This window comes from Salmo trutta, chromosome 9, assembly GCF_901001165.1.
Source record: "Salmo trutta chromosome 9, fSalTru1.1, whole genome shotgun sequence".
Classification (NCBI taxonomy): domain Eukaryota; kingdom Metazoa; phylum Chordata; class Actinopteri; order Salmoniformes; family Salmonidae; genus Salmo; species Salmo trutta.
This window is the reverse complement of record NC_042965.1, coordinates 21,308,442-21,324,145: the sequence shown is the minus strand read 5'-3', so window position 1 is coordinate 21,324,145 and position 15,704 is coordinate 21,308,442. Positions and strand designations below refer to the sequence as shown.

Here is a 15,704-nt window from a genome sequence, read left to right as displayed (position 1 = left end):
GTCAACAAAACAAAGGAGATGATTGTGGACTTCAGGAAACAGCAGAGGGAGCACCCCCTATCCACATCGATGGGGCCGCAGTGTAGGAGGTGGAAAGCTTCAAGTTCCTCAGCATACACATCACTGACAAACTGAAATGGTCCACCCACACAGACAGCGTGGTGTAGAAGGCGCAACGACAACAGAATCCACTACAACAGTGTATTACAGACTACTGAGTTGGAACAGATGAAATAGGAACTGACTGGTCTTTTCATAGCCTACATGATCTTGTTTTCCTGTGTTACTCAATGGAAGAGGTTGACATGTTATTTAATCTGGAATGGAATATCAATTACTTAACTGTCAGAATCAGACCCCACTTAGTTTTCATTATGAAAATAAGTCTATGTCCAGCATGTACAGTTATGCATGGTTTTGCCAAATTTTCATGGCTAGTTGATTTAACTGCATTCTAGTGTATTGTACTGTTGTATATACAGTGCCTTCATAAAGTATTCATACCCTTGACTTATTACACGTTGTTATAGCCTGAATTAAGAATGGTTTATTTTTTTAAATCTCACCCATCTATACAGAATACCCCATAATGACAAAGTGAATACATGTTTAGAAATGTTTACACATCTATAAAAAATGACATACATAAGTATTCACACCCAAGTCAATACTTTGTAGAAGCACCTTGGCAGCAATTACAGCTTTGAGTCATCTTGGTTATGTCGATCAGCTTTGCACATCTGGATTTGGGGATTTTCTCCCATTCTTTCTTACAGATTTTTTAAAGCTCTTAAGTTAGATGGGGAGTGGTAGTGAACAGCCATCTTCAAGTCTTTCCACCGATTTTAAATGGGATTCAAGTATGGGCTTTGGCTGGGCCACTCAAGGATTTTCACAGTCTTGTTCTGAAGCCATTCCAGTGTTACTTTGGCTGTATGCTTGGGGTCATTGTCCTGTTGGAATGTAAATCTTCGCCCCAGGCTAAGGTTGTTTGCAATCTGAATCGGGTCTCATCAAGGATTTGGCTCCATTCATTGTTCTCTCTATCCTTACCAGTCTCCCAGTCCAAGTCGCTAAAAAGCATCCCAAAAGCATCCCCACCAAAAAAATCGATTTAATCTATTTTGAATTCAGGTTGTAACACAACAAAATGTGGAATAAGGGATGGGTCTAAATTTACAGAATGAGCCCTAGAGGAAAATGGGGGAGGGCCATATTTAAACATTTCAGTCAGGGGGAGGGTTTAGTATTTTTGTAGTCTAGTTCAGGGGAGGGTCATGTAATTTGTAATTTATGAAATGTCTATATTTCTCTGTTTTAGAATTAGTTGCTTGTTAGGCTGTATATCAATGTGTGCCTAATGCTGCTCCATGTCTCTCATTCTCCGCTAGGCGGCAATATCAAGTGTGCCCATAGGCTGTTAGTGTGGTCTTCATCAAATGAGCCATAATTTATTTTAATAAAAACTGTTTCATGCCCATGATGAAGCTATTTTTCAGACTTATTGACCTCACAATAAGCCAGATTTGAGTTACTTACATAGGGTTTCCACCACTTCCGAATTCGCAAGACAAAGTTCCGTCGTCATTCCTTTTCAACGGGAGCACGAGGATCAATGAGCAGGGGATTGTGGGAAGGTGAGCAGCGCTTTCATTATACTTGTCATGACATTGATGATTTTAGCTCACTTCCTGTAAAATACATAGGCATAACGTAACAAAATGTGGAAAAAGTCAAGGGGTCTGAATACTTTCTGAATGCACTGTATATGTCAACAATTCTTCCTCCGCAGGACAATTCTATGGACTACATTTTGTGAAAATCCCATAAATCATGGACTTTTTTTTGTCTGGGTAAATTGCTTGAATAAAACTTGTTCCAGGAATCAGCAATAAGAGTTTATTGAAGCAATTGCAGGGAAAATTACCAGTGTAAAGTACTATTCAACTTAAGCATTTACATATCATTAGACTAACAAAACCATTTTTGCCCCAACAGTCCGATCCTGCCACTGTCCTTTCAACACCATGAAGGGTGCTCCAATTGCTTACAATTACATCTCATCAAGATCTATTACCTATGCCTAATGGTCATACTCACATTATTATTATTACTACTACTACAAATAGAAGATCACTTCTCACAATGGTGCTCATTTAGTAAAGTTAGATCAAAGCTGAATCAATGTCTTGCAAGATCACATTGATAATTTGCATTTTACATAACAGAACCAACTATAATACATACCATAGCATAGCATAGTAGGCCTATAATGTTACACCAAAAACAACTCCTCATTTCTAATGATATTTTACATTCAATTCCTCTTTTAAAGTAATTGCATGGAAAAGATCTTGTGTAACAAATTAGGAACTAGAATACTAATAATAGAAATTCAACATGATCTCTATGGTAACAACATTCGGGTAGAAAAAAAAGCAAATTATTAATTAGTTCAATGTTTTTATTTTAAAAGTACTCATTTACTTTTACTCTAAGTACTTTTTAAATATACTACTTTTTACTTGAGTAGTTTTTTTACAACAGTAGTTTTACTTTCTTCAGTACTTAACTCTTTTGAGTTGGCTAGATCTAAATTCACCTTAAGACTTGAGTAAAGCACATGTGCAACACCAGTGATGAGGTTGTGGTTGGCAAACTCCAGGATTAGGAGCAGGATGGGGTACTCGCTCTGTCTCTTCCACAGGGTTGAGTCATCACTCAGACCCATCCAGTGGAGCAGCAGTGTTCGCATGGCCTCTGGAAAAAGCTCTGAGGCCAGTTCCTCTGCAGGTGGCAGATCTGTGATTCGCTCTATGTGCCGCACCTTGAAGCCCTCTACCTGATGGCTGATACTACTGTTGGCTCCATGGAACTGCTGGCCAAGCCAGCAGCCTATGGAGTGAAGCAGGTGACTGGAGTACACAGAGCCCCACTTCCGAGCCTCTAGCAGAGCTAGTACAATGTCCGCCACATCCCTCTCCTCTAGGGGCCTGCTCACACAGCGCTCAATGGTCTCCAACAGAAGCAGTATGGTCTCCTGCTGGTCGGTCCCCAGCTGTTTCTCAGAGCTCAGCTTTTCCTCCAAGCCCTGCAGTTTTTGACTTAAGATGGAGGGACATAGATGGACTGGCTGTGCTGGCATACTCTCATTTGGCAGAAAGCAGTAATCGTGGTCTGCTGAAGTGTCACCTGAAGGGCCAGTGTCTGCCTCTGGGATTTCCACAGATTGAGATGGGTAACCTTGGGGATTCTGGGACATCAGTTTGAGCTTTAGGTCTTGGTCATACATCTCCACAACGATCTGGGGTGGTGGAGGATCCAGCTGGACACTCAGGTTGTAGCTCATCTTTAGTGGGAAGTCATTTAGGCGGGACTTCCATACCTCCTACAGTATGAGTGACCATTAAGTATCAGTACATTACATTGTTGGCCTACTTCAAGTACTCATCAGGTGACATTGAAATTGTAGGTTGTAGCCTCTATGGGTGGATTTGTTATATAACTAGGAGTCTGAAATGTTACCTGAAAGTTCTCCAACACGGAGAGCTGCTCTTGTTTACTATACATTTCAAAGGCCACTCGAAAAACACCTTGGATGCTGTAGAACCACATGCAATTGTTGGCAGTGGGTACCCTCAGTCCATGGAATCTAAAAGCTGTGAATTGCAAACAAACAAGAGATGATATCCATAAACCATGCAACTTGCTTTATGATGATCTGTATCTGGGGATAAAAACTTACCTGAGGAGAAATGTAGTTTAGTTGCCAATCCTTTCTTTGCAAACTTTGCATGATATCTGGGATGGTTCTCTGTGCGGATATCAGTGTTTGAGAAGAGATCAGCCCCTAAAAAGAGAGGAACCATTGGTCCCTAAAGAAGAGCAAAAAGAAGAAGTCCCCATTTTAAAATGTACTGAGAGATAGCTGATGCAGGCTCTTCGCTCGCTAACGTTAGCTATGCAGCTATGTAACTCACCTCGATAGGACAGCTCGTCACTTTGAAAGAGCTTCTATTTGACAAGTATATGAAGCGAACTTTCAGCTTGCCACCATCCCAACGCGGTAACTGGATAGTTGTGTATGTTGACATTATAAACCAGAAAGTTAGTTACAGCAATTGAACAACATTATTGTAATATTATGCAGGTCTTCTCATGCTTTAATGTTGATGACGACAAGAGAAATGCTGGTGAAAGGAAACATCCTGAACATGTGACATAAAACAACCAATCAACGCTCTTGCGGGAGTACGTTAAGCAACAGAGCGAAGATGGCCGAAGTAGATTTTGGTGACAGTGAACTCTTTGAACAATTGGGAGAGAGTATGCCTACTGCAACTCACATTCGGTTCATGGAGGAAGAGGAGGATGGAGAAGAAGGCTCTGAGCTCAAGGGAAGATTGGGGGAGTGTGAGGAAACAATACGGAGTTTGATAGAAGAGAATATCCTTGTGTGTGTGTGTGTGTGAGAAGCTAGCAGGTGTTCGCTAGCTAGGCACGGTGTTCTAAATTAAAATGAGTACAGCTACGACCAGTAGTGACTTTCGTAGCAGGTTAGACTGTACCCAACAGGCTAGGATAATTAACGTGGCAGGTTAGGAAAAAGCTAATGCCGTGTTCAAGACAACTGGGAACTCGGGGGGGGAAAAACGAGTGCCAACTGTGAAATCGTTTTGAACGTCATCCAACTCAGAATGTAAAGTCGGGAACTTGGGCTTCTTTCTATAGCAGCGTTTCCCAAACTCGGTCTTGGGGTCCCCCCTGAGTGTACATTTTGGTTTTTGCCCTAGTACTACACAGCTGAGCATTGATCATTTTAAAGATGTACTATACAGAAATCGCTCCACCATTTCCTGGTAGCACAAATTATAATATTTGTAATTTCAGTTTGACTGAACAAGCAAGTACAGTGTAGAGAATCATTGTACCATCTAAAGCGCTATGAAATATAAACCATTATCCAAAATATTGTATTTTCAGCTGTTTGAAGCTTGTGTACAAAAGCAAGACGCAAAAACGAAACCTAAGACCGGGAAGCATAGAAGTAGTTCGCATAGGCAGATCTACCGCTTCTTAGACTTGCGTTCAATATGAATGACAGAGCTATAACACATTTCTATGTGAATTTGGTCGGCGTGCCCAAAAAGTTACATATTGCAGCTTGAAAGCTGTGTAGTGTTAGAGCAAAAAACAAATCCTGTTCTAGAGCTTCAACTGACGACATGATTTGACTGCGTTTTTCCCATTTGTCTTGAAAGCACCATCAGGAGGATTGGCTAAAGTGCTCTCCTAAATAGAGCCCCACAGTGGAGGTGTCATAATACCCATAAAACCTAGCGGTAAAACGGAAATGGTTCAATCTTTTTTTCCATTCATTTTTCCCATCAGGGATTTAGAAACACTGAAGGTCTGTGTTTTGTGTAGGCTAACCCTGGCATGACGTTTTGATGTCCAATACGCATTTATATGGTTAAGGTGACTTGTCAATATTCGTCTCTATTTACTCTCAAATAAGGAAATACTAATTAGCATCAAAGTAGACATTATGCAAGACTACAAATCCCTGCATGTAATCTCTAGCTGACACCTTTGCTAAAAGATCGTGTCAATTTAAAGCTTGCAGTTCACAGAATTGCCAATTTATTCATAGTTAATCCAGAGATTCTTACCTTTGCCTTGATTTGGCAGTCTCCAAATCATCATGGAATTTGTAGTTACTGATTAGCATTTAATTTTTGTGTGGTAAATACAGGTGAATATATTGATAAAAGTCACCTTGTCCTAGAGAGATTTACACAGTTATCAAAACGTCACGCCAGGGTAAGCCTACACGAAACACACTGGTAGAAAACGATTGGAACCATTTCCTTGTTTGACCGCTAGGTTTTATGGGTATTATGACTCATACTTTGGTACTCTATTGCTACGAAAAGTCACTTCTGGTAGTAGCTGTACTCCAAGTCACAACCACCATCAGGTCTGGCCTAACATTAGCTAGCGATCTAGCTAGCAAAAGAGAAAATGTATTGTATGTCATTGGTTGGACGTGCCCCTTGAGAGCATTTAAGATCACTACCTTGCATACTTTTGGTCATTGCAGTTAAATACTATACTAGCTAGAACCCATGCAAAAAGTAATGTTTTCTGTCCTGCCATCTGCCAAGCCGTAGTAACTCCCAAGTCTGGTGGAGTGAATGGTCGCTGATAAATGTTAGATTTGGTCACACTCTTCAAATAAGCACTGCAGATTTTATGTACATAGCTAGAACTAGAGTCACTTTCCATTCATCCAATTATAAATAGCTTGGTTAGGACTGAACCTTTTCCAAACAAACTAACTTTAGCAGACTGACTTGTTTGATGTCTAGCTATGTTGTTTTGATAAGAAGTACCTCTTCTTTCCTTAACTTATTGTCCACACCATGAGTTGAAGAGAAAATTGAAAGTGTTGACAAGGCCAAGGTAAGTTATTGATACACAACTCACTAGACTAGATACCTTTCCACAGTAATGTCCATATTCAAATGTTTTTCTTCCAGTGGCATTAATGTTGAAAACATCAAGATTGATGGTCCTCTCCTCCACATCCTTTTTGCAAACAATAACATCTCAAAGTAGGTATTTTTGGGGGTTTCTTAGAACCATAATTGGAGAAATGTACTTGATTATATGATCTTTGGGTATTAACATGTGAACTGTTAATATTCTTTTCCCAGGCAATGCCGTCAAGAAATTGAAGACAGCATCTGTAGTATTGTTCAGAAACATCAGCAGCAGGGAGTAGTTGAAAAAGGAAATCCATACGGAAATGTCAACCCTCAGGTGCATTTCCGAATTTCCTCCTCAAGCTTCAAAGAAGGAACAGTTAATTACAATTTAAATATTTTACATCTCTGTTTTCTTCCCCATGCAGTCTTCAAGTTTCATTATGGAAGAAGATCAGAAGACCAAGACCTCCTGTGGAATCAAAAAGATTAAGGAGGCCTTCAGTGTGAGTTTTTTTAGGAATGGGGACAATCTAAGGGTCCAGACCATGCTTTGTTTGTCTGGATATAATATCTATCTCTCTCGTTTCACAGATGGTGGGAAGTGTCCTGTATTTCACAAGTTTCTGTCTGGACAAACTTGGACAGCCCTTGCTAAATGATAACCCCCAGCAGACAGAAGGATGGGAGGTTCCAAAGTATCCTCAACACTGCTTTCTCTTCCCTCTGTCCTTCACTCCCATCTTCAACAATGACACATTTCATTGTAGTCAAGCTTTGATTGTTGGAGAAAATCAACTGGAGAGGAATCTCAGTTGCCACTCTTTGAACCTTGAACCATTATCTTCTTTGTCTTTCGTTGTGTGTGTATGAATGTATGTGGGAGTCGGTATATGAGTAAAAAAAATGTGTGTTTTGTTACCCACTTTGAAACTACAGTTGCATCATTTATTGAGTTTCTGAATTGTTGCAAAGATATCAGCAGATCTTCAGCCAGGTCATTGCCTTAGATGGACAAGAAGTACAGATGAAAGAGAAAAGGTATAGCACACATTCTTATGATAAAAAAAATAAAATTATGCAAGAAATTTCTGTAAATGATAATATCTTACTGTGCCGTTTGTGCCCACTCTGCAGAGCTAAGCCTTGTTGTTTCAACTGTGGGTTGGATGGTCATCAACTTCGAGACTGTCCTCAGGTAAGTCTTGAATAACTTTTGACTTTAATGTGCATCATGTAACAGGAAAGTTGCTCACTTACTATGGTCAGACAGAAGAGCTTAAAATCAGGTTTGACGTGATCAGCTCTGTTCATGTTTGCTCCTTTAGCCAAAGGACATGGCCAGAATCAACAAGAAGCGGAAGGAGTTTTGTCACGGTAACCAGGGAAACCTGAGCAATCAGCGTTACCATGCTGAGGAAGTGGAGGAGCGATTTGCCAAATACAAACCTGGATTCATAAGGCAAGGCAGATTGAAAATGTCTGATGGCCTTGACATAATAAGATAACAATTTGTTATCAGTTGTTGTTGCATGGTTAAAAGTTGTTGTAGAGCTTGGGTTTTTGATATCCCATATCTCTTACCCATTGGGGTTTGTGTTTTCTTACAGTGAGAAGCTGCTGTCTGCACTGGGAGTTGATATGGACACACTACCACCTCACATCTACCGCATGAGGCAGCTAGGCTACCCACCTGGCTGGCTTAAGGAGGCAGAGATGGAGAACTCCGGTCTCATGCTATATGATGGGAAGGGTAAGATTTCACCCAGAGAGACCATAGCCACTTTACCAAACACTGGCCTTTCAGTTTTGGTTGATGCACTGCTCTTTCATGATTCTCATTCATATTGCGCTGCTGTGTTCACTATATAGTTTCAAGTGATGAAGAACCAGAGGACAATGGACAAAAAATCTCCTATGATGTTTCCAAGCTTGTAGATTTCCCAGGCTTCAATATATCTTCACCCCCTAGTGTGAAGGATGTAAGTCTCCTTGAAAGCAGTTTGATATCTGGCCATCATTAAGGTACAAGCACAGAGGTCTTTGCCACCACTTGTAAACCTATGCACCGACATTTTTTCCCCAATGATTTTTAGGACTACAGGCTATATGGCTCTATTCCAATGCAGCATAACCACATGAAGCAGAATTTTGCTGCTTATCTGTCCAACAATTTTCCAATGGTAAGTTAAAAATTCTCCTATTTTGAATCAATTGTTTGCCACTGTATGTGTGCACACTATAAACTAATATATTTTGCCAATAGCCTGGTGCCAACTGCAATAAAAGACAACATGAATCCAACTCAACTCCCCGGCAGACAAAGAAAAGGAGATCTGATGCCAGGAGTTCAGATATGGACTTTGATTCAGGTAGAGGTGTTATAATTCCAGGTGTCTGAACACAAAGTGAAAACAATAACGCTATAGCGACCAGCAGATGAATATATTCTGCTTTACATAACTTTTCACTGTCATTATGACTGGTTGTCCTGTCTGCAAAAACAGGAAAATGCTTTTGCGTCACTTATGTTGTATGTGTGCAATGGCCGTGCTCTGGCAGTCCATAACACTTGTCAGTGTCTGTTTCCAGACCAGGATACTACACCCCGCCGCCACCGGAGCTCAGACAGCTTCCAGTTCCAGCCCCCGCTGCCCCCTGGCTCACCATCCTTTGGTTCACCCCCTCCCTTACCTCATGGTACTCCGCCAGCTACTCCCACTCCACCTCCTCTTCCTAAGGGAACACCTCCCCCCACGCCCACTAATGGCTCAAGGGCCCTGCGGGGACGCACTGTGGGAGGGATTGAGGAGTCTGCAGGCGGGGAGGAGGAAGAGCTGACACTGGAAGAGCTTGAGGAGCAGCAGAGGCTGATCTGGGCAGCATTGGAAAATGCTGACACTGCCACCAACAGTGACTCGGAGACACCAGCTGTTGGAACACCCCTCCCCAGCTCGCCCAGCATCTCCACACCCGCCCATGTTGACGCTGAAACTGAAATGGAGGATGGTGAGGCTGAAGATTGTGAGGAAAAGGAGGGATCTATAGAGGCTGCCAGCCACAACAGTGATGAGCAGATCAGTGTTGAGACATCTTCTAGCAAATGTCAGGATTATGAGGAAGATGCTGAAGATAAAGGCAAGGTGGTTGAAGACAAGAGCAGCTTACTGCAATCACCAGACGAAGAAGAGAGCCCTCAGAGCCCTGAAGCTGCTACAGATAGAGGCAATGTGCTTGCACAGAAGGCCAGATTGCTGCAAACGCCAGTGCAACAAGTGAGCCGTCAGTCGGATCCCTCAGGTCAAGATGCTATGGAGGGAGATCTGTCTGGCTCTTTGGGGAATGTAATGGCTGTGCCTCACCGGAGTAAGTTTGCACAGGGCATTATTCCCTTTGAGGACACGCCAGAATTCACAGAAGTTGCTGAGGCCACAGGGACATACCTTCGAATCCGAGACTTGCTGAAAGGTTCCCCCCGAAATATGGCGAAAATCAAAAAGTGAGAAAAGACTGGCTTGAATTAAAATCCAGGGATTATTTTGCATAAACACTTATTTTTTTTTTAACAAGTCTGTAGATTTCATACACTTTCCTTTCTATAAGTGTGCCACAGAAATTGGAGCAGAACAGTTTGGTGACCTCATTCAAACATCATTTTTAATATTTTATTTTTTGTACTAAACTGAATGTCTTTTCTGTGTATGAGTTAGCTGGGGTCTAAAGATGCAAGGTTTTTCTTTCAGGAAACCCCATTGCTAGTTTAGGTAGTGTCTGTTTTGACATTCACAGAATCATTTTTGTAGCAATGACAACATCCATATTGCTCTTTTTAGGTGTAAAGATTTTATAAAATGTTTTTCCTCTTTCTGTTTTTACCATCAATTGATCATTTTACAATTACATTGTCTCATTGCAGTCTAGGTGCGCCTCCTTTTCTCATGGTTCAAGTAGCCTCTCATTGGCTACTCTTATCAAATAAGGACATTTATTTTGATGTTCTTTTAAAGTTAATTTGAAACTCGTTGATTTGAATTGTTGAGGGGATTTTTTTAACTGGATTTTTACAATTCTATCTTGACACAGGAAATGGGTCTCTGCATTCAGAATCTCACTACAGCAATATGGCTGTGCATAATCTCATGTTTATTATAATTATTATTTTTTTTTAATCTATTTGTTTTTCTCCACAATTTCATGGTGTCCAATTGCTAGTTACAGTCTTGTCTCATCGCTGCAACTCCCATATGGACTCGGGAGAGGCGAAGGCCGAGAGTCGTGCGTCCTCCGAAGCACAACCCAGCCAAGCCGCACTGCTTCTTGACACAATGCCCACTCAACCCGGAAGCCAGCCGCACCAATGTGTCGGAGGAAACACTGTACACCTGGCGACCGTGTCAGCGTGCACTGCGCCCGCCCCGCCACAGGAGTCGCTAGTGCGGGATGGGACAAGGACATCCCTGCCGGCCAAACCCTCGCTTAATGCGGACGACACTGGGCCAATTGTGCTCCGCCCCATGGGTCTTCCGGTCGCGGCCGGCTGCGACAGAGTCTGGAGTCGAACCCAGAATCTCTAGATGTTTTTTTTTTTTTTAAGTAACAACCATTGTTGTCAGCATCAAAGACATCTCTGCTCTAATTGCTACTACAGAATGGCACTAGATGGCAGCAATACTTCATTTGACCACTACATTACATTTGACTAGTTGTATTTATTAAGGATTCCCATTCTTCCTGGGGTCCAGCAACAATTTAAAATATTGCATGACACAACACTTTTCACAATCCATTAAGTGTGTGCCCTCAGGCCACTAGTCTATCACATATCTACCATACCAAATCCATGTGTGCTTGTGTGTTTGTTCTTCACAGTCCCCACGGTTCCATAATGTGTATTTTTATATTTTTTTTATCTGATTCTACTGCTTGCATCATCTACCTGATGTGGATTAGAGTTCCATGTAGCCATGGCTCTATGTAGTACTGTGGGCCTCCCATAGTCTGTTCTTGACTTTGGGATTGTGAAGAGACCCTTGGTGGCATGTCTTGTGGGGTGTGCATGGGTGTCTGCTGTGTGCTAGTAGTTTAAACAGATAGTTTACAATCCAGGGTTACTCCAAGCAGTTTAGTCACCTCAACTTGCTCAATTTCCACATTATTTATTACAAGATTTAGTTGCGGTTTATGGTTTAGTGAATGATTTGTTGCAAATACAATGATTTTTGTTATATTTAGGACTTACTTATTCCTTGCCACCCATTCTGAAACTAACTGCAGTGTTGCAGTGATTTCACTCACTAAAGTAGCTGACGTGTATAGTGTTGAGTCATCCGCATACATCAGTAGATGCAGATGTAGAAGCAAAGCCTGTGGAATGTCATTAGTAAAGATTGGGGGGAAAAGTAAGGGGCCTAGACAGGTGCCCTGGGGAATTCCTGATTCTACCTGGATTATGATGGAGAGGCTTCAATTAAATAACCCCCTCTGTGTTTTGTTAGACAGGTACAGTGCCTTGCAAAAGTCTTCATCCCCCTTGGTGTTTTTCCTATTTTGTTGCATTACAACCTGTGATGTAAATAGATTTTTATTTGGATTTCATATAATGGACATACACAAAATAGTCCAAATTGGTGAAGTGAAATGTAAAAAATAACTTGTTTAAAAAAAAATCTCAAAAATAAAAAACAGAAAAGTGGTGCGTGCATATGCACCCCCTTTGCTATGAAGCGCCTAAATAAGATCTGGTGCAACCAATTACCTTCAGAAGTCACATAATTAGTTAAATAAAGTCCACTTGTGTGCAATCTAAGTGTCGCATGATCTGTCACATGATCTCAATACATATACACCTGTTCTGAAAGGCCCCAAAGTCTGCAACACCATTAAGCAAGTGGAACCATGAAGACCAAGGAGCTCTCCAAACAGGTCAGGGACAAAGTTGTGGAGAAGTACAGATCAGGGTTGGGTTATAAAAAAATGTCAGAAACTTTGAACATCCCACGCAGCACCATTTAAATCCATTATTTAAAAAAAAACAAGAATATGGCACCACAAACCTGCCAAGAGGGCCTGCCCACCAAAACTCATGGACCAGGCAAAGAGGGCATTAATCGGAGGCAACAAAGAGACCAAAGATAACCCTGAAGGAGCTGCAAAGCTCCACAGCGGAGATTGGAGTGTCTGTCCATAGGACCACTTTAAGCCGTACACTCCACCGAGCTGGGCTTTATGGAAGAGTGGCTAGAAAAAAAGCCATTGCTTAAAGAAAAAAATAAGCAAACATGTTAGGTGTTCTACCAAAAGGCATGTGGGAGACTCCCCAAATATATGGAAGAAGGTACTCTGGTCAGATGAGACTAAAATTTAGCTTTTTGCCCATCAAGGAAAATGCTATGTTTGGCGCAAACCCAACACCTCTCAGCACCCTGAGAATACCATCCCCACAGTGAAGCATGGTGGTAGCAGCATCATGCTGTGGGGATGTTTTTTATTTGCAGGGACTGGGAAACTGGTCAGAATTTAAGAAATGATGGATGGTGCTAAATACAGGGAAATTATTGAGGGAAATCTGTTTGTCTTCCAGAGATTTGAGACTGGGACGGAGGTTCACCTTCCAGCAGGACAATGACCCTAAGCATACTGCTAAAGCAACACTCAAGTGGTTAAAGCGGAAACATTTAAATGTCTTGGAATGGCCTAGTCAAAGCCCAGACCTCATTCCAATTGAGAATCTGTGGTATGACTTAAAGATTGCTGTACACCAGCGGAACCCATCCAACTTGAAGGAGCTGGCGCAGTTTTGCCTTGAAGAATGGGCAAAAATCCCAGTGCCTAGATGTGCCAAGCTAATAGAGACACACCCCAAGAGACTTTCACAATAAAAAATATTTTGCATCTTCAAAGTGTTATGTAAATCAAATGATACAACCCCCCCCCCAAAAAAAAAAAAAATTTTAATTCCAGGTTGTAAGGCAAAAAAAAATTGAAAAATGCCAAGGGGGTAAATACTTTCGCAAGCCACTGTAACTCTTTATCCAAAAGTTTTTCCATCAGCAGACTATTGTAATGTCAAAAGCCGCACTGAAGTCTAACAAAACAGCTCCCACAATCTTATCAATTTCTCTCAGCCAATCGTCAGTCATTTGTGTTAATTGAATGTCCTTCCCTATAAACGTGAGGAGTCTGTCAAGTTGTTTACTGTAAAATAGTATTCTATCTGATCAAACACAATTTTTTCCAAAAGTTTACTAAGGGTTGGTAACAGGCTGATTGGTTGGCTATTTGAGCCAGTAAAGGGGGCTTTAGTATTCTTGGGTAGCGGAATTACTTTTGCTTCTCTCCAGGCCTGAGGTTACACACTTTCTAGTAGGTTTAGATTGAAGGTATGGCAAATAGGAGTGGCAATATCGTCCGCTATTATCTTCAGTAATTTTCCATCTAAGTTATCAGACCCTGGTGGCTTGTCATTGTTGATAGAAAAAATACTAACCACTTTCACACTCCACTTTACAGAATTTTAAATTACAATGCTTATTTTTCATAAGTTGATCAGTTATACTTGGATATGTAGTGTCAGTGTTTTGATGCTGACATGTCATGCCTAAGTTTGCTAATCTTGCCAAAGAAAAAATCATTAAAGTAATTGGCAATATCAGTGGGTTTTGTGATGAATGAGCCATCTGATTCAATGAATGATGGAGCCGACTTTGCCTTTTTGCCCAAAATGTAATTTAAGGTGATCCAATGCTTTTTACTATTGTTCTTTTTATCTTTGTTTGATAGTATGGTTTATTTTTATTGTTTAGTCACATGATTTCTCAAGTTGCAGGATGTTTGCCAATTGGTTGTGCAGCCAGACATACAGTGCATTCGGAAAGTATTCAGACTACTAGACTTTTCCCACATTTCGTTACATTACAGCTTTATTCTAAAATGGATTAGATAAGACATTTTCCTCAATCTACACACAATACCCCATAATGACAAAGTGAAAACAAGGACATTTTAGACATTTTTGCAAATGTAATCAAAATAAAAAACGCTACCTTTATTTACATAAGTATTCAGACCCTTTGCTATGAAACTTGAAATTGAGCTCAGGTGCATCATGTTTCCATTGATCATCCTTGAGATGTTTCTACAACTTGATTGGAGTCCACCTGTGGTAAATTCAATTGATTGGACATGATTTGGAAAGGCACACACCTGTCTATATAAGGTCCCACAGTTGACAGTGCATGTCAGAGCAAAAACCAAGCCGGTTTGTGTCGAGGCACAGATCTGGGGAAGGGTACCAAAACATTTCTGTAGCATTCAAGGTCCCCAAGAACACAGTGGCCTCCATCATTCTTAAATGGAAGAAGTTTGGAACCACCAAGACTCTTCCTAGAGCTGGCCTCCCGGCCAAACTGAGCAATCAGGGGTGAAGGGCCTTGGTCAGGGAGGTGACCAAGAACCCAATGATCACACTGACAGAGCTCCAGAGTTCCTCTGTGGAGATGGGCAAACCTTCCAGAAGGACAACCATCTCTATAGCACTCCACCAATCAGGCCTTTATGGTGGAGTGGCCAGACGGAAAGCCACTCCTCAGTAAAAGGCACAATACAGCCCGCTTGGAGTTTGCCAAAAGGCACCTAAAAGACTTCAGGACCATGAGAAACAAGATGATCTGGTCTGATGAAACCAAGATTGAACTCCTTGGCCTGAATGTCAAGTGTCACGTCTGGATGAAACCTACACCACCCCTACAGTGAAGCATGGTGGTGGCAGCATCATGCTGTGGGGATGTTTTTCAGCAGCAGGGACTGGGAGACTAGTCATGATCGAGGGAAAGATGAACGGAGCAAAGTACAGAGGGATCCTTGATGAAAACCTGCTCCAGAGCGTTCAGGACCTCAGATTAGGACGAAGGTTCACCTTCCAACAGGACACGACCCTAAACACACAGCCAAGATAACGCAGGAGTGGCTTCGGGACAAGTCTCTGAATGTCCTTGAGTGTCCCAGCCAGAGCCCGGACTTCAACCATATCTAACATCTCTGGAGAGACCTGAAAATAGCTGAGCAGTGACGCTCCACATCCAACCTGACAGAGTTTGAGAGGATCTGCAGAGAAGAATGGGAGAAACTCCCCAAATGCAGATGTGCCAAGCTTGCTGCGTCATACTCAAGAGACACAAGGCTGTAATCGCTGGCAAAGTTGCTTCAACAAAGTAATGA

General features: G+C 41.6%; 2 protein-coding genes across 3 annotated transcripts; one reads left to right on the top strand and one right to left on the bottom strand.

Moving 5' to 3' along the window:
• Window positions 1-1,885: 1,885 nt before the first annotated feature.
• On the bottom strand, window positions 1,886-4,159 carry si:ch211-110p13.9 (uncharacterized). Its single transcript, XM_029762967.1, has 4 exons — window positions 3,981-4,159; window positions 3,746-3,875; window positions 3,526-3,659; window positions 1,886-3,388 (listed from the first exon to the last, which is right to left on the bottom strand). The coding sequence occupies exons 1-4, from the start codon at window positions 4,092-4,094 to the stop codon at window positions 2,522-2,524; spliced, it is 1,245 nt and encodes a 414-aa protein (XP_029618827.1). The 5' UTR covers window positions 4,095-4,159; the 3' UTR covers window positions 1,886-2,521.
• Window positions 4,160-4,252: 93 nt separating this feature from the next.
• Window positions 4,253-10,408, top strand: LOC115200161 (zinc finger CCHC domain-containing protein 8). Of its 2 annotated transcripts, XM_029762965.1 has the most exons (14): window positions 4,253-4,446; window positions 6,423-6,465; window positions 6,543-6,617; window positions 6,720-6,825; window positions 6,917-6,994; window positions 7,083-7,186; window positions 7,464-7,529; window positions 7,626-7,686; window positions 7,817-7,950; window positions 8,099-8,241; window positions 8,361-8,470; window positions 8,585-8,671; window positions 8,755-8,860; window positions 9,081-10,408. In XM_029762965.1, exons 1-14 carry the CDS (start codon window positions 4,275-4,277, stop codon window positions 9,989-9,991), a joined length of 2,196 nt encoding a protein of 731 aa, XP_029618825.1. In that variant the 5' UTR covers window positions 4,253-4,274; the 3' UTR covers window positions 9,992-10,408. The 2 variants fall into 2 exon arrangements, with proteins under 2 accessions (XP_029618825.1, XP_029618826.1); XM_029762966.1 differs by lacking the exon at window positions 6,543-6,617.
• The last annotated feature ends 5,296 nt before the right edge of the window (window positions 10,409-15,704 follow it).

Coding starts and splice junctions, on each gene's coding strand:
- si:ch211-110p13.9 (XM_029762967.1), bottom strand. CDS start 4,094: ATGTCAACATACACAACTATCCAGTTACCGCGTTGGGATGGTGGCAAG. Junction 3,876..3,980: donor TGACGAGCTGTCCTATCGAG/GTGAGTTACATA, acceptor GCTCTTCTTTAG/GGACCAATGGTTCCTCTCTT. Junction 3,389..3,525: donor CCGTGTTGGAGAACTTTCAG/GTAACATTTCAG, acceptor CTCATACTGTAG/GAGGTATGGAAGTCCCGCCT.
- LOC115200161 (XM_029762965.1), top strand. CDS start 4,275: ATGGCCGAAGTAGATTTTGGTGACAGTGAACTCTTTGAACAATTGGGA. Junction 6,826..6,916: donor ACGGAAATGTCAACCCTCAG/GTGCATTTCCGA, acceptor TTCCCCATGCAG/TCTTCAAGTTTCATTATGGA. Junction 8,861..9,080: donor AGATATGGACTTTGATTCAG/GTAGAGGTGTTA, acceptor GTCTGTTTCCAG/ACCAGGATACTACACCCCGC.